The 21500-nt window shown below is 39.4% G+C and overlaps 1 protein-coding gene across 1 annotated transcript in view; it reads left to right on the forward strand.

Moving 5' to 3' along the window:
* The window catches only part of LOC144889241 (chloride intracellular channel protein 4-like), a 21035-nt gene extending 1433 nt beyond the window's left edge, over positions 1-19602 (forward strand). Inside the window, exons 3-6 of the mRNA XM_078769311.1 lie at positions 6647-6726; positions 12440-12565; positions 18458-18564; positions 19415-19602. Coding sequence (XP_078625437.1) covers positions 6647-6726; positions 12440-12565; positions 18458-18564; positions 19415-19602 — 501 coding nt within the window. The remainder of the gene's footprint in view (positions 1-6646; positions 6727-12439; positions 12566-18457; positions 18565-19414) is intronic.
* Positions 19603-21500: the final 1898 nt, after the last annotated feature.

Raw genomic sequence — 21500 nt, forward strand, 5'->3', positions numbered from 1 at the left:
ATTGGATGAAAATTGCATACTGACACTCCCTCACTGTTCCTCATTGTCCCTCATGTCCATTCCGGCTACCTGTCTCTTGCTCCCGCTCCTTCCCCCTCCCTCTAGTTCCCATTGGCGGACGTTTTGCGAGAAGCAAAGCGTTTTGCAGGAAGCTTCCAGGAAGCAAAACCAGTGCTGTTGTTTTTTGATGAAATTTGTCAGACAGATAGCATGGGTTGTTGTGGTTGGGTCGATTTTACGAAATGAACGTTCTTTGAACAAATTAAATGGTGAATCGGATGAAAATTGAGGATTTTTGAACTTGCTGTTGGAACTTGTTGTTGGAACTTGTTGTTGGAACTTGTTGTTGGAACTTGTTGTTGGAACTTGCTGTTGGAACTTGTTGTTGGAACTTGCTGTTGGAACTTGTTGTTGGAACTTGTTGTTGGAACTTGCTGTTGGAACTTGTTGTTGGAACTTGTTGTTGGAACTTGTTGTTGGAACTTGTTGGAACTTGTTGTTGGAACATGCCGTTGGAACTTGTTGTTGGAACTTGTTGTTGGAACTTGTTGTTGGAACTTGCTGTTGGAACTTGTTGTTGGAACTTGTTGTTGGAACTTGCTGTTGGAACTTGTTGTTGGAACTTGTTGTTGGAACTTGTTGTTGGAACTTGCTGTTGGAACTTGTTGTTGGAACTTGCTGTTGGAACTTGTTGTTGGAACTTGTTGTTGGAACTTGTTGTTGGAACTTGTTGTTGGAACTTGTTGTTGGAACATGCCGTTGGAACTTGTTGTTGGAACTTGTTGTTGGAACTTGTTGTTGGAACTTGTTGTTGGAACTTGTTGTTGGAACTTGCTGTTGGAACTTGTTGTTGGAACTTGTTGTTGGAACTTGTTGTTGGAACTTGTTGTTGGAACTTGTTGTTGGAACTTGTTGTTGGAACTTGTTGTTGGAACTTGCTGTTGGAACTTGTTGTTGGAACTTGTTGTTGGAACTTGCTGTTGGAACTTGTTGTTGGAACTTGTTGTTGGAACTTGTTGTTGGAACATGCCATTGGAACTTGTTGTTGGAACTTGTTGTTGGAACTTGTTGTTGGAACTTGTTGTTGGAACTTGCTGTTGGAACTTGTTGTTGGAACTTGTTGTTGGAACTTGTTGTTGGAACTTGCTGTTGGAACTTGCTGTTGGAACTTGTTGTTGGAACTTGTTGTTGGAACTTGTTGTTGGAACTTGTTGTTGGAACTTGTTGTTGGAACTTGCTGTTGGAACTTGCTGTTGGAACTTGTTGTTGGAACTTGTTGTTGGAACATGCCGTTGGAACTTGTTGTTGGAACTTGTTGTTGGAACTTGTTGTTGGAACTTGTTGTTGGAACATGCCGTTGGAACTTGTTGTTGGAACTTGTTGTTGGAACTTGTTGTTGGAACTTGTTGTTGGAACTTGTTGTTGGAACATGCCGTTGGAACTTGTTGTTGGAACTTGTTGTTGGAACTTGTTGTTGGAACTTGTTGTTGGAACTTGTTGTTGGAACTTGCTGTTGGAACTTGTTGTTGGAACTTCTTGTTGGAAATTGTTGTTGGAACTTGCTGTTGGAACTTGTTGTTGGAACTTGTTGTTGGAACTTGTTGTTGGAACTTGTTGTTGGAACATGCCGTTGGAACTTGTTGTTGGAACTTGCTGTTGGAACTTGCTGTTGGAACTTGTTGTTGGAACTTGTTGTTGGAACTTGTTGTTGGAACTTGTTGTTGGAACTTGTTGTTGGAACGTTTTGGGAACATTCAAAGTTGGGTTTTGCTAACGTTTCCACAACGTCGCTACAACGTTTCACTTTCGTTGTTGCAACGTTTTGCTCCAACGTTTTGGGAACATTCAAATGTTGGGTTTTGCTAACGTTTCCACAACGTCGCTACAACGTTTCACTTTCGTTGTTGCAACGTTTTGCTCCAACGTTTTGGGAACATTCAAATGTTGGGTTTTGCTAACGTTTCCACGACGTCGCTACAACGTTTCACTTTCGTTGTTGCAACGTTTTGCTCCAATGTTTTGGGAACATTCAAATGTTGGGTTTTGCTAACGTTTCCACAACGTCGCTACAACGTTTCACTTTCGTTGTTGCAACGTTTTGCTCCAACGTTTTGGGAACATTCAAATGTTGGGTTTTGCTAACGTTTCCACAACGTCGCTACAACGTTTCACTTTCGTTGTTGCAACGTTTTGGGAACACTCAAATGTTAAGTGAATCGGATGAGAATTCACGAGTTATTTAATTATTAGAAATTAATGAAGTACTTATTTAATTAATTACATTTTTTCTCTTCTGACCATGAACTTGGTGTCGACCTGCAGGCCAAACCGTTGGTCAGATGAGCTTGATACCTTGACCAATCATCGTAAGTCACTTGATTGGATGCATATATTAATTATGACATCATAAGTCACGTGACATGGCGGCCATGGTGGATTTCTTGAAAACCTTTAAAATGCATCCCTGCGTTCATTTTCCGATCAATTGAGTTGAAATTTTGAACAATCGGATCTGCACTGTCGTTGTTAACGACTCTGGCATGCACCCGTCCAATCAGGATGGAGCGGTATGGTCCCCGGATCGTCACTGCCCGCAGTTTTAATTCGTTTTACTTTTACCTTTCACTCTTTCTGTTCATTGTTGTTGTGGTCATACAATTTTTTGAAGACATGCACATGTCATGATATAGGAAATGTTTGTTCTGTTGAACGGAAGAAATGTTTATGGGTAATTTAATTCAATGTGGTAGGTGGGCAACACCACAAAGCATACCTCTTTTAAGGTGTGTATAAACCCTGGAACATTCCAGCAATCAATACGATGCTAAAATGGTGTAATTTAATTAAATGTGGTAATTTAATTCAATGTGGTAGGTGGGCAACACCACAAAGCATACCTCTTTTAAGGTGTGTATAAACCCTGGAACATTCCAGCAATCAATACGATGCTGAAATGGTGTAATTTAATTCAATGTGGTAATTTAATTAAATGTGGTAGGTGGGCAACACCACAAAGCATACCTCTTTTAAGCTGTGCATAAACCCTGGAACATTTCAGCAATCATGACGATTTTCTCATGTCACCTGAAATGGTGTAATTTTGTGTAATATGGTCGACCTTGGGTTTGTTTGGGTTTGTTTATTTTTGTGGGTATATATTTTTGTATATTTTGTATATATTTTCACGACAAATTCCAGTTAACATCCTCCAAAATTTGCTCGTTTTTCTGGCCGAATCGAAATTGCGTTGAGTTCCTATGGCATGCGCCATTAAAAGCGCCGTGTAATGGTTGAGCTCCCTTTATTTCGTTTTGGTCACGCGAATGAGCAGACAAAATGACGAATGCTGTGGCTGGAGCAGTAGAAGCGATTTTTCTTTTAATTGTTTAATGATTATTCGATATTGTTATGACTTATTGTCAATAGGAATACTAAGTGGTCAGGAGGTAGCCTTTTGCTATGTACAGTTTATTTATTGTTGAGTATACCACATAGCTGTGGTGATAAAGGAAATGTTTGTTTTTCAAATAGATGATTATGATATGACCATGATTATAAAATCATGATGATTATTATGAATGATATCATAGGGTTCCGATGCAGAATGATTGCACGAACTTGGGAAAGAACTTTCAAGCCCTATGGGATAAATTGGGTATTACAAGTGATGGAGTTTCAAAATTTAGCATGATTGAAGGAATTTGACAGTCCCATTTCAGGAGTTTTACGAAATTTATATTGCCAAGAGATTTTGGGTACTATTAAAAGAAAAATGATGAGATATTTTTCCCAAAGAACTTTAATATCTGCCATTCATTTTGGCTGTCTCACGAATGAAGGATGAGTTGCCTTTAGTGGTTGCAAAGAAAATTTGTGGAGACCAGACAAAATGGGAAAATATGTCAGATATGACCCTAGGACAGAACAGTGATTCGTCAATTGACATGAGGTATGAACTAGAGGTGACGACCGATGATCTTCAATCTCAGTCAATAGATGGACCTGTCCTGACATCATTGGGGAAATGGCTTATGCAAGGAGTCATCCAAAATGATTAATTTGATTTATTGATGAATATTGATAAATTAATTGAAATTGAATAATTGAATTAAACTGAATAAATTTAATTGAATAAATTTAACTGAATAAATTGAACTGAATAAATTGAATTGAATGAATTTAATTGAATAAATTGAACTGAATAAATTGAATTGAATATATTGATTGTTTGATTGATGAAAATGCGGCCTCAAGAAAGAAGTTTTGATATCTTTGTGAGATATTATCAATGTGAAGACAACCTTGGAAAATTGAGCAAGGTGGTGAGTTTATATATAGATATATATGTGCGGTTACCATTGTGTGATTTCCCCTTCAACAGAGCGGACACCTGAGGATTCACCCATTTCATACTGACCCTCTGGCTCATCTGCAAATACTGATCTGTGAGATTGGATTGTGCAAAAGCCACAGGTGAGAGAGATTCTCTGGAAATCACCGTTTGAACAGGTGGAGAGATCCTTCCTGGAGGTACAAGTGAAGCTTTAGAGGAACAAGCTACAACACATCCAACGCTACTTTGATAAAAGGCAGAATGGGAAATGGAACCTGCAAGAATACACAAGGACAACCAGAGATTCCACAAAAAGGTACTTGTACATATCATATGTACGACCGTTATGGTGCCGAAGCTATAAGGCAGGTCGAGAATTGGTATTTGTGGACAAAGGGAAATGCTGAGGAGTTTCCAAGAGATGGTACATTTGAGCGAAGTCGATTGGAAAGATTGGGACAAAGATTGAAAGCCAGGGAGAGACAGAATCTAACGGTAGACTGGCTTGCATTCCATCTTTGGGATGGTGAATCCAGACAACGGGAACAGCAAGAACGGATAACGGATCTAGAATTTAAAATAAAAAGGATACAGGATACAGTGGAGGAGACAAATGCACAACTGCCCTCGAAATTAGGAATGAAAATGACAGTTGTCCCATCTGTTTTCCAGTTGTCTCCCCAAAAAGGACGATACAGAGAATTTTTTCGTGTTTCAGGAGATAACGAGAGATTGCAGTGGCAACTCAGGGATGTAGAGATGCAGCCCAGCAATACAAGTGCACAGGTGCACAGACCAGGCAACGACAGAAACCGGTGTTTCAAGTGTGGACGGATGGGACATTGGAAAAGAGGATGTCCGTATTCCAAAAGGAAGACAAGTTCATAGGGTAAACCAAGATCAAGGGTACCAGTGCTGACCGATACCTCAGACAACGATTAGGCCTTCATTGTGACAAATCCCAAATGACGATTGGCCTCAACAAATTAGATTACTGGACAAACATGAATAACTGTCGATGATTCTTGTGTCTGAAAAGTTTTCGGAGCAAGAATTATTCATTTTTTCTTTTGCTTGTAAGCAAATTGATAATTAATTGATCAAATGCTGAAATTGGATCTTTTATGTTGGGCACAAGATTTTAAATTTACAAAGTTTGGAACAATTGCTTTGCAATTTTTTTTTGGCAAACCAAGTGACAAGAGTCACATGATGATCAGGTGGGAATTTCGGACTATTGTTCCGCACGATTGATAGGTCAGTGGTCGACTGACATACAAATGGGTGGGTAGTCAAATTTGGATAAATTATTGTGGAAACTGAAAGGGTAATTTCAATGTGACATCATAGGGGTTTTCTAAGAATAGACTTTTAGTCTATTTGTGTATTAGCATTTTAAATTTGATGGACAAATTTTATGAAATTGAAATAAAATTGACACCCATCTTGATCTGTAAATAATGGTTCCAACGCAAACAAATATGCATAATGCATGTGTGTGTGTGTTTTTGTGTATCAATCTTACAAGATTGTTGACACCGACAGTGTGCCTTGTCTGAAAATAGATAGTTCCATGTGGATGGGATCACATATCGAGAGAATTCATAAAATAAAATAGAAATATAATTTGATTATGAACATTATCATTTTTGTCAAGGGAGATGGAATATAAAAGAATTTGATTTGCTGAGTTATGAGCAGCCATTCATTGATAGTAAATTCATTGATAGTAAAAATTGGGAGTAATCTTGAGATTCCATTTTGATAGAATTTATATGAGAATCAAAGCTATTTATGGATATGAGCTTCATAAAAATGTGGGAGTACACAATTAGCCAAATTTGGGAGAGGTCTTACACTGACTTCCCAGAGTACTCTGCTCATGGATTTTTATATATATAAACTTGAATTTTATCAGCATATAAATTGTGCTGTATGTATGGATGTGTATTAGGCATAGATGATATGGGAAAATAGTAAAGAAAATTTTGCTGGTTTGAACTATTGTGAGTTTTGAGTTCTGGAGTTCAAACAAAGTCACTGGTTAACAGATGAGAAAGGATAGTAAATACATTATTCGATGCTGGGTAAATTAAGTACGATATTACTAAGACTTATGAGAGCTATTGTTCTTCCTTGCAGCAGTGGGAAATTATTGAAAATTTAGATCCAACATAATGAATCTATAAATGAATGTGAGGGATAATATCCTCAATTTGTACTAATTATTTGATTGTGGGTAAAGGAATTAATTTATCATAGTGGATTGTTAACAGCAGCCTGAAAATGTCCTGAGTGCATCCATGTAATCAGAAATCCCAGATTTGTTTTTACAAACAACATTTTGGTAGAGGTCTTGTGTGGACGAGCACTTCCTTGGTAGATAAAAAACGGTACTGCATGCTGGCAGCCACTTTTGCGGCCAGTTAGGCCAAACAAATTGAGAGGATATTGAAGTTAAATACGTAAGTTACACATGGCTATTTGTAAAAAGGAAATTTGTTGAGATGGGAAACATTTTTCGAAGGTTTATTAAAGTGTTATAATATGGCATGTGGCAAGGCAAACTATTGGATGGGAAAATTAGATCTGGTTATAGAATAAATTTATTGACCCCTTGAAGATAATTCTTCGAATCATTGTTTCACTGGCATTTTTGTTCACATTGGAAATAGTTTGGTAGAGCTTTGGTTAAAACCTTTGGTTGCGGTATCTTGGAACAAATTGATAAACCATAGGAGATTGATAAGAATAGGAACAAATATGGACCCAAAATAGAAAGTTGGATTCATGCCTCTCATTGCAAGCAAGCACATGGGGCTAAGATGGACGATCCCACAGAAAATGAGGCTGCACCTAGCAGCCCAGCAGAACATTCAGTGGCGGATAAATGATAGTCGTGATTTACATTCATTTGAATTACATTTTAACACCTCTTGCATTGATAAACATTACATTTTCAACATTTAATATTCCGACTTGAATTAGGGAAGATAGTGACATTTATTTGCCTACATGACATACCATTATCTACTGATATTAGCGCAACATGAGGGATAATGTATCACAACTACACTCATGATTAGGGGATTTAGTTTGACCACGGGAGATAGGGGGATCAGGGTAAGACAAATAATCTGATTTATGTTACATATTAAGGGATTTTCTTTATTTACCTTTTAGGAAGCTTGTTAGTTTGGTATATAATGTTGAATGTCATCGACATATAATTATGTCATAGGTATGAATATATACAAGGAGTAGCAGACTTGTTTGTGGGTTTAGTAGTTATATTGTTAATTGTTTTAGTGGTGGCTTGCTTGAAAGCCTTAGTGACGGTGTGTTTGAATAAGGTAACCAACAACACGATGATAACGCATGAAGTTACAAATGAGGAAAGAAATGTGGAACCAGAAAAGGAAGACTTTTATGGCGACATAAATACTGAGATTAAAAGATTAAATCAAGTGATGTTGCAAATGAATACAGTAGAATTAAGATAATGGCATAACGACAATGTTATGAGTTGTGTCAATTACAAGACCAGTGAACTCATATCACCACGACTGACACACTGTTAGAAAAGAAAAAAAAAAAAGGGAAAAGAAAAAGTGGAGAGGAATTATGGTAATAATACATTATGCTTAATTTGTTGGTTTGGGAAAATTGTTGTTGGGAATTAGATATTCCCGTTTGTGATTGTAATCATATACAATTTATTTTCTTAGAGTAGTGCTAAAATACCTGCATGAGTTAATTTTTGAACTATATTAACCTGAAAGCATTTGTGGATGCTATTCTTAGTTTAGTAGTGAAATACATACCTGATTGAATATTATTTGTGTGACGCATATAAATGAATATAACTTTTAAATGTTTTAAGGAAAAACAACAAATTGTTGAATGTGAAACTGTCGGAAGACATACATGATTATGCTGATTTCATGGTAAGATGTACCCTATCTGATTCAGTGTGTGTGGAAAGCAGATTCAGATGTGACTGAGCATAAGGATAAGATGAGATCACATTTTGAAGGGAGTGCTAACGGAAGTGGGAAGAAGTTCGAGAAAGAAAATTTGTGGCTAAAATGAAGTTAATCGCGGCATACACCCTCTTTCTCAAAGAATGATGAAGACATTCTCCCGTGTAACTTGGAGATGGATGCTTACCTTCACCAAGGAAATTTATGTGACCATTTGCCTGGATCACACTGCAACATATGAAAGAAAGGCGATCACTTACTCTTGTTTGAAGGCTTCGAACATTCATCACATCAGAAGTTGCAGGACAACGACATTTTACCTGCAACCTCTGTGAAATGCGGGGACATATGTTATTACTTCACCAACTTCCGGGGAACCAGCATGGAGCTGCAAACAAACGGCTGTGCCCTTGTCACAACAGCTGTGCGCGATTCTGCTGGTTGCTCCTGGTATGGACCATGAATGACCTGAACACCATGGTCCCAACATCATTGTGGATGCATCCGGCATCCCTGTTCCACATCTTGCTGGCCAATCAACGTCACACCAATACTTGCTGCCCACTCACAATGAGGGAGGAGGCAAGTCGACTACAACTGGGCAAAGGCCTTGTTCAGGAAATTACTATGCTACAGCAAGAGTGGCAAGAATGCTACATGGAGAGCAGGGTCAGTCTATGACTCCATGCAGTTATTACAACAGCAAGACCCTACACGAAGTAGTGCAGGTGCTACGAAGACATTAGGAGAAAATGTTTCATACCTGGATTCAAACACAAGTGATCAGCCCGTCAATGACCAACGAAATGTTTTGTGATTCTTGCAGGAGGACGGTGTATGCCTAAGGGAAGTGGATTACCAAAGTTATGGTTTGAATACTTGTATTGATATTTACCTGTAGTGATTGATTATTTACTTATACTTGTATTGATGTTTACATGGAGTGATTGATTGTTTACTTATATTGATGTTTAGATTAATGGTTAATATAAACAAAAACAAAAAGATGAAGGAATTGTGGAAATGTAACTCATTGATTAGAACTGGTAACTCATTGATTGGAACTGGTAACGAGGAAGAACCAACGACTTGAAATTAATGTCAGGAATGTGCACGAAAGTAGTAATGACTTGTTCACCTGGTCACAGCCCCAGGCTAGAGCACTCTCCTATTGTAAGGCAAATATAACTCACAGCAGGAGGGGAGCGAGTTGGTGCCAGTAAGGCGAGCGGGATGACGGAGCAACCTTTCAGCGGAGAAGGGATTAACTCAAGTGTGCCGATATAAACCAGAACAGACTTTGATTCAGGAGCACTTGTCCTCAGAAGCCCTGCCCGACGAACGAACGAATACCAACGAGTACGGCGCTACGGAGAAACATCGGCTGAGAAAGAGGGACTATGCGGATAGAGCTATCTGGTCCATTGAGTTAACGGTAGTTATTAGTATTTGAATGAAGTGAACAACTAGTTAATAAAGTCTGGATCTTTGTAAACCTGTTTTCCAGTCATTGGTCTTGAGTCCCAAACCACTTCCACGACATCACCCTGGAGGTAGAAATCTAACCAGTGATATTCATTTTGAGGCCACTCTAGTTAGACCTTTGCGATTATTGTCAGTTGTTCCTCCCTGTTTATAAGCTATAATTCTGCACAGTGCACTTTATTCTTCCAAAACTAAACCATAAGAGTGTATTTTTAAGTGACATCATAATTTTGTTGCACACTGTGGCGTGTGGCAGTTGAGTGGTCATTATATGTAATTCATCCTGTATTATTATGTTTATTGTCAGTATTTTTGTTTTGGCATAAGTGTTTTCTTCTGCAGGAGAATGGACTTTTAAAAATACAATACTGTTGTGAATTTTGGGGTAGAGTAATATATAGATCAGGTAGATCTGTGTCGATATCATGCTCCCGATTGTTGTGAAGAAGAACAAGCATTTTGATGTACATAAGTAGAGGACTTGTCTAGCCCGGATGTCGGATTAAGCTCGTACATTTGTGGTCATACAAGGATGGCCTCGTGTTCACTCGAGTAGGGATTATGCTAATTCCCCTGTGTGTGAGACCTTGTGATTTATCCATTGTCCCTTATGGCACTACACCAACAGACACTAGGTATGCCCAATAGCAGCACACACACTAATAAAATTCCCCCCACAATAAAACTCACCGGAAGTGCAGGCAGGAAGCGCCCACGCATTGCGCCAACATGGCGATAAAACATTGAGCAAGCAGGCAATAGACATGCCCAGAGGGCAGCTATTGGACGAGACACCACTAATAGGGAGACGAGGCAGGATGAAGCCCGCCGATTGGTAGAGGGTGGGGCAAGAAGCTTCCCTCTGTTTGGTGGAAGGAAGGCTGAGAAGGAAGCCGAGGACCGATTGGCTGGGATTTATTATTTTATTTTTTGGGGGAAAATCTTTTTTTTCAACTTAAGTTTTCAACTTCAATTGTTTATAAAATGTGATATCACGTATATTACAAATACATTTGAATTTTGAATATTTTGAATTATTGTTTGAATTATGATTGGTTTAAACCATGACAAAACGGCAACTCGGGTACAGTCATTTGTCTATATATCTACACATCTGGGCAGTGTCTGTGTTCTCACTTAACGACGCCCTAAAACTTTTGTTTCCGTGGTTGTGAAGTGTTTTTAATAACGTTGTGGTGGTTTTGAATCACGTGGTGGTGAGGTATTTTGAATTATGTGGTGGTGAGGTGTTTTTAAATGACGTGGTGGTGAGGTGTTATTAAATCACATGGTGGTGAGGTGTTTTTAAATCACATGGTGGTGAGGTGTTTTGAATTACGTGGTGGTGAGGTATTTATAATTACGAGGTGGTGAGTTGTTTTGAATTATGTGGTGGTGAGGTGTTTATAATCACGTGGTGGTGAGGTGTTTTTAAATCACATGGTGGTGAGGTGTTTTGAATTATGTGGTGGTGAGGTATTTATAATTACGTGGTGGTGAGGTGTTTTGAATTATGTGGTGGTGAGGTGTTTATAATTATGTGGTGGTGAGGTGTTTTTAATTATGTGGTGGTGAGGTGTTTTGAATTATGTGGTGGTGAGGTGTTTTTAATTATGTGGTGGTGAGGTGTTTTTAATTATGTGGTGGTGAAGTGTTTTTAATTATGTGGTGGTGAGGTGTTTTGAATTACGTGGTGGTGAGGTATTTATAATTACATGGTGGTGAGGTGTTTTTAATGATGTGGTGGTGAGGTATTTATAATTACGTGGTGGTGAGGTGTTTTGAATTACGTGGTGGTGAGGTGTTTTGAATTATGTGGTGGTGAGGTATTTATAATTACGGGGTGGTGAGGTGTTTTGAATTATGTGGTGGTGAGGAGTTTATAATCACGTGGTGGTGAGGTGTTTTTAAATCACATGGTGGTGAGGTGTTTTTAAATCACATGGTGGTGAGGTGTTTTGAATTACGTGGTGGTGAGGTATTTATAATTACGTGGTGGTGAGGTGTTTTGAATTATGTGGTGGTGAGGTGTTTATAATTATGTGGTGGTGAGGTGTTTATAATTATGTGGTGGTGAGGTGTTTTTAATTATGTGGTGGTGAGGTGTTTTTAATTACGTGGTGGTGAGGTGTTTATAATTATGTGGTGGTGAGGTGTTTTAAATTACGTGGTGGTGAGGTGTTTTTAATTATGTGGTGGTGAGGTATTTATAATTACGTGGTGGTGAGGTGTTTTGAATTACGTGGTGGTGAGGTGTTTATAATTATGTGGTGGTGAGGTGTTTTTAATTACGTGATGGTGAGGTGTTTTTTAATTATGTGGTGGTGAGGTGTTTTGAATTACGTGGTGGTGAGGTATTTATAATTACGTGGTGATGAGGTGTTTTTTAATTATGTGGTGGTGAGGTGTTTTTCTGCATGGTGTGTCTCACAGCATGGATGTGTGTATTTTCTGAACATGACGAGCACATCTCAACTTTAATGTTCCACTTTGTTATTGAACGACCAATTCAGTTTTGAGCTTTACCCATTGAAATTTGTCATCAAGGGAAGAAGGGATGTGTGTGGGGACAAAGCAAAAAAATAAATAAATAATTGCTCTAGAGATTTCAAAACTGTTTTTTTAATTACTCTTCCAGAAAATCTGCTAATCTTGCCAACTTAGCACCTGGTACCCAGCCACCTTTCCTGACCTTCAATGGTGGAGTGAAAACAGACACACTCAAGATTGAAGAGTTCCTTGAAGATATCCTTTGCCCTCCAAGGTTTGTTTGTCTCTGTCTCTGTCTCTGTCTCTCTCTCTCTGTAACATACCTGCTTGAATGTTTGGCTACCATGGTGTATTCCCTTATGGAGAATGCAACAACTTTCATAAACAATGCAATGGAAGCAGTTATGTCGAGCATATATGACAGCAGTCAGTCATACATGCCTGGCATCGTATGAAGTAATTTGAGCAATACGTAACTTTAGCATCCTAGTTATGATAACACTTCAAAGTCGAGATACAAAGACTACACAACATGTAACATGAATTTATTCATTGTAATATCAATGTTATTATTACTCCCGCCAGGGAGTAATGCATTCGATCGTGTCCGTGTCCGTGTGTGTGTGTGTGTGTGTGCGTGTGTGTGTTCGTGTGTTTGTGAACAAGATATCTGCAAAGGTTCTGAACTGATTTGGATGAAAGTTGGTGGGATGATTGCCCTTGGGATAAGAAAGAATTGATTAGTTTTTGGTGAAGCTCAGGATATTATTCCGGATCCAGGAATTTTTTGAAGGATTGTTTACCATTGGAAGACAGGGCTCATTTTTTTTTAACATTATCTTCTATATATTCTATATTTAACATTGTGATATGAAAATAGTTTTCATATTTGTTGTAAATGTCGTTTAAACTCGTGGTTACGCATTAGAGCGGTGTATTTTGTTAGCAGCGTCGTCTTCAAGGTTCTTTTTTTTTCTTTTCTAATAAAGACATATTCTGTCATTTTAAAACCACCAAAGTGTGTATTAGGTTTCCCCGTTTCATAAAATGTATCGTTTGATACGTATAATGCTTTAAAACTGTTTTTTTTTTACCTCAGAAGAGATATCAACATTTATCTCAGCGAATTTCATTCACGGTGTCAGTATTTGATGAACTTATAAAGACTTAGTTCCAGATTTGTCAATGGCTGAGGTATATTAACAAACGAATAAAACAGATTTGGCAAAATTCCAACTTTTTTTTAAAAGATCGCATATTCACCCAGGGTTGTTAGAGGCTGAAGAAGAAGGAACCTCGCATGGCCTTCCCAGGCCAAAGAAATCATTCTGGTTCTGGCTCTGCGGTTTTCGGGTTTATTACTCCTGCCAGGGAGTAACGCATTCGATCCTGTCCGTCCGTGTGTGTGTGTGTTTGTGTGTTTGTGAACAAGATATCTGGAAAAGTTCTGAACGGATTTGGATGAAAGTTGGTGGGATGATTGCCCTTGGGATAAGGAAGAATTGATTAGTTTTTGGTGAAGCTCAGGATATTATTCCGGATCCAGGAATTTTTTTGGGAAATATTTTTTTCTGTTTTACTGCATTAAAGCTTTTATTCTTATTCTTAAATGATGTTTTTCTCCTCTAATCCCGAGATATATCAAAACAAATTCTCTGACCGTTAGGGCTTACTTTCTTTTTCATTTATTGTTTTGGGGAGAGGGGATGTTAGACAAAACGTATTGTTGCGGATCTCGGATTACGGCGCTCCCCTTACCGAGGGGGGTTTAATCCCCTCGTCTATTAAGCTGGCCGTCCGAGTCCTAGAAGATATCGCGCTCCTTTGCGGGGTTGAGGTTGATCAGGGTGACTGGTCAACGGGTTCCCAGATACCTTTGCCAACCTCTTCGCAAAGCAGGGCGATACTTCTGCTCGAGCCACGGACAAGATGGAAGATTGCCGAGTGGTTTAGCAATCCGAAGCTCGAGCCGTTAGCAATAAAATTAACCCGATCCTGAGCGTTGGCCAAATCGTGCCATGTATATCAATGGAGAAATCACTAAAGCGACCGGATGAGAGGAAACCCAAAAGAATAAGAAGGAAGAACACAGGTTTATTAATTATGTACAAAACCAAGGAAGAAACAAAAGGTAAGACTGTACAGGAAGAGGAAGAAGCAGATACACAGGGCAATCCTTAAACACTCTTATTTTATCACACGCCCAGTACAGTACAAACACACTTACACGAATGGGGAATAGCAGGGATGAAAGTTCCAGGCGATGGGGTCCGGTCCAGGCTCCGGATCCGCTGCAAAGAATGGCAGGCAGCTTCGCGTGTCGTTGGCGCGCGACTGGACCTTATAATTATGCGAGGGACTGGGACGCCACGTACATAATCTTCGTGCCAACTCTCTCTCGCCCAACGTTCATCTCAGAGGGTACCCTCGCGCAGATCGCTCAATGCAGTGACAATCAATTGAGCGCTCCCCGCGCAGTTCGTTCACAATGACCTCCCCTCGCGCAGTCCGTCAAAGGGCTTGGCGCTCGTGCTTATATGATCGCACATTGAAATCAAGCCGCCTTCATAGGGCTATGCCCACTAACGAGCTCACCTCAGCCCTGGTTGGCTGGTGGGGGCTTACCTGCCACGCCCTGGTGGTGAGTTGACGTGGCCACACCTCGTTCTTGCCGCTCTGCCCCTTTCTTCTCCAAGCCTGACCTCGTGTTCAATGGCGTTTGGAGCCAGCGCTGAGGCAGCGATGATGGCTCAATGCAGCGAATGCTGCTAACCCAGCCACATGATAATTTGGAGAGAGAGAGAGAGTGCATAATGAGCGAAATGGGCCTATCTTATTTGATTAATGCAACGCAGATTCAACTATTGGGAACAGATCCTTAACTAGAACACACACTAATGAGATAACTAAAGAAGAAGCCTATGGTGTCCTACGTGTTGCAATATGACCGAGCTAGGGTGCGACCTCTGACCTTTACACAAAAATGGGAATATTTACAGGGGATTATTTATAAGGGATATTACAATATTTACAAAGTGGAGGGTTCTAAAAACCACAACAGTATTATTCCAACTAAACCCACGGCGGGAATATGCGCTCTACTGAGTGGCGTTCTAGTTTACCAATGGATTTGAAAATGCTACTTGTTGCTTACTTGCTTGATGCTCAGCATTTAAAAAGGATATAGCATGGACAAACAGCCATCGGTTGGCAACCCTTGTGCAGGTGCTGATGGCCTTCTCCTGCAATGAAGTTCCTTTTGTCAGGGATCATATTATTATATAATTATGGCCACTGTCTCCCAACCATCTCTATAATAATAAAAGATAAAGTGTGCATGTGTATCAGTGTGTCTCCTCCATAACTCCAAAACCATGAAACCTAGCGGCCCCAAGCTTTGCATGCATATGAACGGACCTCCACGGGAGTGCAGGAATGAAAACCGGATGTATGGGTGAATTTAAACACACCTTTTGAAGATAATCAGCGAGATGATCATCATCAAAATACAAAAGAAATCCTTACCAGGATTGCGGTGCGCCATCTTGGTCAGTCTACTGTCACCTCGCATGAGTCTTAAGCCGCCATTTTGTTGCAGGCCTTTTTTCATGCCTGGTGGAACTGGTTGGGCGCATTTGGTATTCTTTAATTAAATTTATTTAATAAACATTTTTTTCATCTTTTTGTGCGATCTGCTTTCATTATATATAGATACCGATTTTAAAAAACCCCAAAATGCCCAACATCGAATCAAACCTCATGTTCGGAACTCTGCCATGTTGGTTCTAGCTGTGAACACATTTTGTGAGCTCTGTGGCTTGATAAATATTTGAATTTAATTCACCAATTTCCCACTTGAATTTCACTTTTAAAGAACTCGAGAGATAAACCTTTGTGGTTGTTGTTTTGGTATACTTTGTGGCTTGCCTTTTTCTTGCTGTTCGGTCCGTGCAGCAATGCAATGGAACTTGAAACAGGCCACAACGGTTTCTGAATGATAAAGCACTCAAAATTTATTTTTGCAATGAAAGCAATATGGAGGTTACATATTGAATAAGATCCTGGGTGCATGGTGGGTATCCTTGAATATGTTGGGTAGAAATTGAATAAGATCCTGGGTGCGTGATGGGTATCCTTCATTATGTAGGGGAGAGATTGAATAAGATCCTGGGTACATGATGGGTATCCTTCATTATGTAGGGTAGAGATTGAATAAGGTCCTGGGTGCATGATGGGTATCCTTGATTATGTAGGGAAGAGATTGAATAAGATCCTGGGTACGTGATGTGTATCCTTCATTATGTAGGGTAGAGATTGAATAAGATCCTGGGTGCGTGATGGGTATCCTTGATTATGTAGGGTAAAGATTGAATAAGATCCTGGGGACGTGATGGGTATCCTTCATGATGTAGGGAAGCGATTGAATAAGATCCTGGGTGCATGATGGGTATCCTTGATTATGTAGGGTAGAGATTGAATAAGATCCTGGGTACGTGATGGGTATCCTTCATTATGTAGGGTAGAGATTGAATAAGATCCTGGGTACATGATGGGTATCCTTCATTATGTAGGGTAGAGATTGAATAAGATCCTGGGTGCATGATGGGTATCCTTGATTATGTAGGGAAGAGATTGAATAAGATCCTGGGTACGTGATGTGTATCCTTCATTATGTAAGGTAGAGATTGAATAAGTTCCTGGGTGCGTGATGGGTATCCTTGATTATGTAGGGTAAAGATTGAATAAGATCCTGGGGACGTGATGGGTATCCTTCATGATGTAGGGAAGCGATTGAATAAGATCCTGGGTGCATGATGTGTATCCTTGATTATGTAGGGTAGAGATTGAATAAGATCCTGGGTACGTGATGGGTATCCTTCATTATGTAGGGTAGAGATTGAATAAGATCCTGGGTACATGATGAGTATCCTTGATTATGTAGGGTAGAGATTGAATAAGATCCTGGGTGCGTGATGGGTATCCTTGATTATGTAGGGTAGAGATTGAATAAGTCCAGGTTTACGTGATGGGTAGCCTTCATTATGTAGGGCAGAGGATTGAATCAGAGCCTGGGTGCGTGATGAGTATCCTTGATGATGTTGGGAAGAGATTGAATAAGATCCTGGGTGCGTGATGGGTATCCTTGATTATGTGGGGAAGAGATTGAGTAAGTCCAGGTTTATGTGATGGGTATCCTTGATTATGTCGGGTAGATATTGAATAAGTCCAGGTTTACGTGATGGGTATCCTTGATTATGTCGGGTAGATATTGAATAAGTCCAGGTTTACATGATGGGTATCCTTGATGATGTTGGGAAGAGATTGAATAAGATCCTGGGTGCGTGATGGGTATCCTTGATTATGTGGGGAAGAGATTGAGTAAGTCCAGGTTTATGTGATGGGTATCCTTGATTATGTCGGGTATATATTGAATAAGTCCAGGTTTACGTGATGGGTATCCTTGATTATGTGGGGAAGAGATTGAGTAAGTCCAGGTTTATGTGATGGGTATCCTTTATTATGTTGGGAAGAGATTGAATAAGTCCAGGTTGATGTGATGGGTATCCTTGATTATGTTGGGAAGATATTGAATAAGTCCAGGTTTACGTGATGGGTATCCTTGATTATGTGGGGAAGAGATTGAATAAGTCCAGGTTGATGTGATGGGTATCCTTGATTATGTCGGGTAGATATTGAATATTGTCGCCACTCTACCACTGGAGTGCCTTCGTCCCCTGTTTGATGGCATTCTCCCATTTCCAGATAGATTTAAGTGCATGATTCTTTGGTGAGGATGGAAAAGTTGATGGTGGAAAGTTAGATCCGCTGTCGTGAAAAATCTTTTTCCCCACTCTGTTTTTCCACTTTTATTTTATATATATCTTTCCTCCTCATTTTCCTCCTCTCTCTCTCTCTCTCTCTCTCTCTCTCTCTCTCTCTCTCCCCTTCACATTTCTCCTTTCTGTTCTCTCCTATTTTAAATATCTATTATATTTTAATTGTTTTAGTTTATTTATTTATCATATCTATATTCCCCCCCCCCCCCCCCACCCCCCAAACAGCCCTGCTATAAAAAAAATTACCTTTCGTTTTTATTTTGCATTTTCAAAAACACTCAAATTAACTACACATGTCTCTGCCTTTCACAACCCTGTTTTCCTTCAAGGTATCCCAAGCTGGCGGTGCAGTACCCAGGATCAAACTCTGCAGGTCGTGACATCTTCTCAAGATTTTCGGCATACATTCGGAACACCAACCTGGCGAGCAATGCTGGTACAAACATTCCAGCAAACACCTCAATCCATTTATAGATGTGTATCTTATAGATAAAGCTCCATGACATAACCACTCACTCACTGATAAAAATGTTTAGTGCCTTCTAGATGGGCTAGAAAGTATAAATTTCACATACTGATGTAACTCCAAAACACAATTCCAGGAGAAAAAATCACAAAACTCCATAAATGAAAATATCCGTAAATACAAATTGGCCAGTCGAGCTTCGCTCCCTCGGCTGGGAGAGTGGTGGACCTGGGACTGTGCGAGTTGTGCGTACCTCAGCCGGGAGAAAGGAGTTTGGGGGGAGGGAGAGTGGGACTTGGATTGTACACACAGTTTTTAAAGAGTACGAGTACTGCTCACGCATTCTTCAATTAATTGATTTATTTATTGAATAATTCAAGCAAAAGCCACTTTTATGTAGATTATGTGCAATGGATGTCTCTGTGTCTTTAACTGACAGCAACTAAGCCAAAAGTGCACTTTATCTTTAATATCTGCTTTCCCGCTTGAAATTCAGAAAGCCGCTTAACTATATAATTGATGCGCAAACAGGATGGACGGGTGGCAGATGTCCCACTGGTCATGATGTTTGGAGTCAAGTGTTGGTGTGGCACAGAGTCAATGCTCTCAACATTTAATGTGTCATCTATAGATATAATCTTAAGAGGGACAGGTTAGTAGCTCAATTTCTGGTAAATAAACTCTACACTGATGATGACCAGTGACCCAGAAACACATCTGTTTTCAGAGAATTTTTTCAGAGATGATAATTTCAGTCAAACATTCATTTTCACATTGTCCATTTTGGTTTTGTGTTTTCTTTCCGGTTCTATGGCTATAGCACAGCAGCGGGCACTCATGCATACCTTGGAGATCCTTGATTTGTACCTGACGAGTCCACTGCCCGGAGAACCTGGTGAAAGTCCATCAAAACGTTCGTTTCTAGATGGAAACCATCTCACACTGGCAGACTGCACTCTCCTACCCAAAGTGAATGTTATCAGGGTGAGAACACGTTTGCCTGTTTGAAGTGTGGTGTATGTACTTGTATAGGAAGTAGATTAATGAGGATTTCACTCACTCAAATCTTAGGGTTTAATATCAACTTGATTTTTGATTGAATTTCAGTATAAAATTGTATCATTATGACCATATTGTTATTACCTCCACCACCTAAGGTGGATGGACGGAGGTTATGTTTTCACCCCTGTCTGTCTGTGAGCAGGATATCTCAAAGAGTTGTGGACGGATTCGTACGAAATTTGGTCGAAAGGTTTGGTATGTGAGGACAAATTCATTAGATTTTGGTGAAGATCCAGATCTGGATACTAGAATTTACAAGTGATTCTTCACCATTTTGAGTTCGGGCCAATAATAATATGTAGCACAATATCTCAAAAAGTTATGGACGATTCGGACGAACAGGATGTGTGACAGAGAGGAATCGATTTGATTTTCATGAAGATCCAAACCTGCTCTGCATAAGAGATGTTTTAAATTTTGTAAATTAATCGACACCATTGAGTGTAAAACGATAAATAGCACGATATACCATAAAGTTATTGACGAGTTGTGACAAAACTAGGTCAATGAGTTGGGTAGGTGTCCAGAACAAGCCGATTCGATTTTTGTTCAGGTCCAGATCCAGATCCGAGCTATGTGTTCTACCGAGCGCTGTTCTAGCTGTAATTAAACGTATTTGTGCTGTCGGTGAGACAATATAATTGACATTTGCCGCATACCAACCAAATTTTTCAGGGTGGTGGTTGTGGTGGTGTGGTTTTGTAGTTGTACTTTTAAAAAACTCAACTGGACTATGTCCAGCTGAGTTTTTGTCGACACCCAGTGTCCATCGTCCGTCTGTCTGTCTGTCTGTCTGTCGTCTGTAAACAATTTGACGTCTACGCTCTGAAAGACACAAATATTGATGAAATTTGATGAAACTTGTTATGCAGCATCTTTAAGACATAAACTAATTTGGGATTGCATTTGGGCGTTACACGCCCAAAAATGGGCGCGGCAGGACGGCCATATTGAAAAATCAATTTTTGTCATATATTTTTTAGCACATATAAACTATATAGTTTGTGCTTCTATTATGCATATTCTAACCATAGACCAGTTTTGTTCAGGTTCCCTGGAACCTCTAGTTTTTGTATACATAGTCGAGAAAATCAATTTAGGATGGATTCTTTTCATATCTGCTTGTTGTCAAAGATGGAAAGTTGTTTGTTTGGCATGGATAAATATTGTTTTGTGATTTCCTTCTTGCCATGACATGAAATATCTAACATTTTGCATAATCAATACGCATGACACAAATGACAATCAGTTATAACATTGCTGGTACAGAATCCCAACTTAATCTCTGATGCCAGTAGTAAGGTGTGGTATTAAAGCTTGCTCACGATTTCTATTGAATATCGAGAAGAAAGTCTGGTCATATTTGATGTTCTTCTTTCAAAAAAAGAAACAAAATGACGTGAAAATAATAAACAAAATTTAAATGACTTAAACAAGATGACCTATTACACAATGAAAGGTCTGAGGGACGTTTTGTACTCGGTTTTAGATAAACACTAAGGGCCAAATATATGAAAGGCGTTTAGGGAAAGTCTTGCTAACACACGCGTAACCCTTAAACGCTGAAAAAACATCATTGTACGAGCACAGCTAGTCGCATGTTTAAATAGCAATTTACAAAGGGAGATAACCAGAAATATCATGCTCACAAACAAACAAACAGGAAGATGCCATGCAGAGCACTACTTGCAAAATCCACCTCCACCCCCCAAAAAAAGTTGCCATAGTTACATCAAATTGTCCATTTCATTAAGATTAAAATTGACCATCTTGATCATAGATCGGGTCAATCAGATTAAAATTGATGATTTTTCAGATGAATATTGATATTAGAAGTTTGACCT

This window comes from Myxine glutinosa, unplaced genomic scaffold (assembly GCF_964187855.1).
Source record: "Myxine glutinosa unplaced genomic scaffold, kmMyxGlut1.1 SCAFFOLD_2048, whole genome shotgun sequence".
In the NCBI taxonomy this organism is placed as follows: Eukaryota; Metazoa; Chordata; class Myxini; order Myxiniformes; family Myxinidae; genus Myxine; species Myxine glutinosa.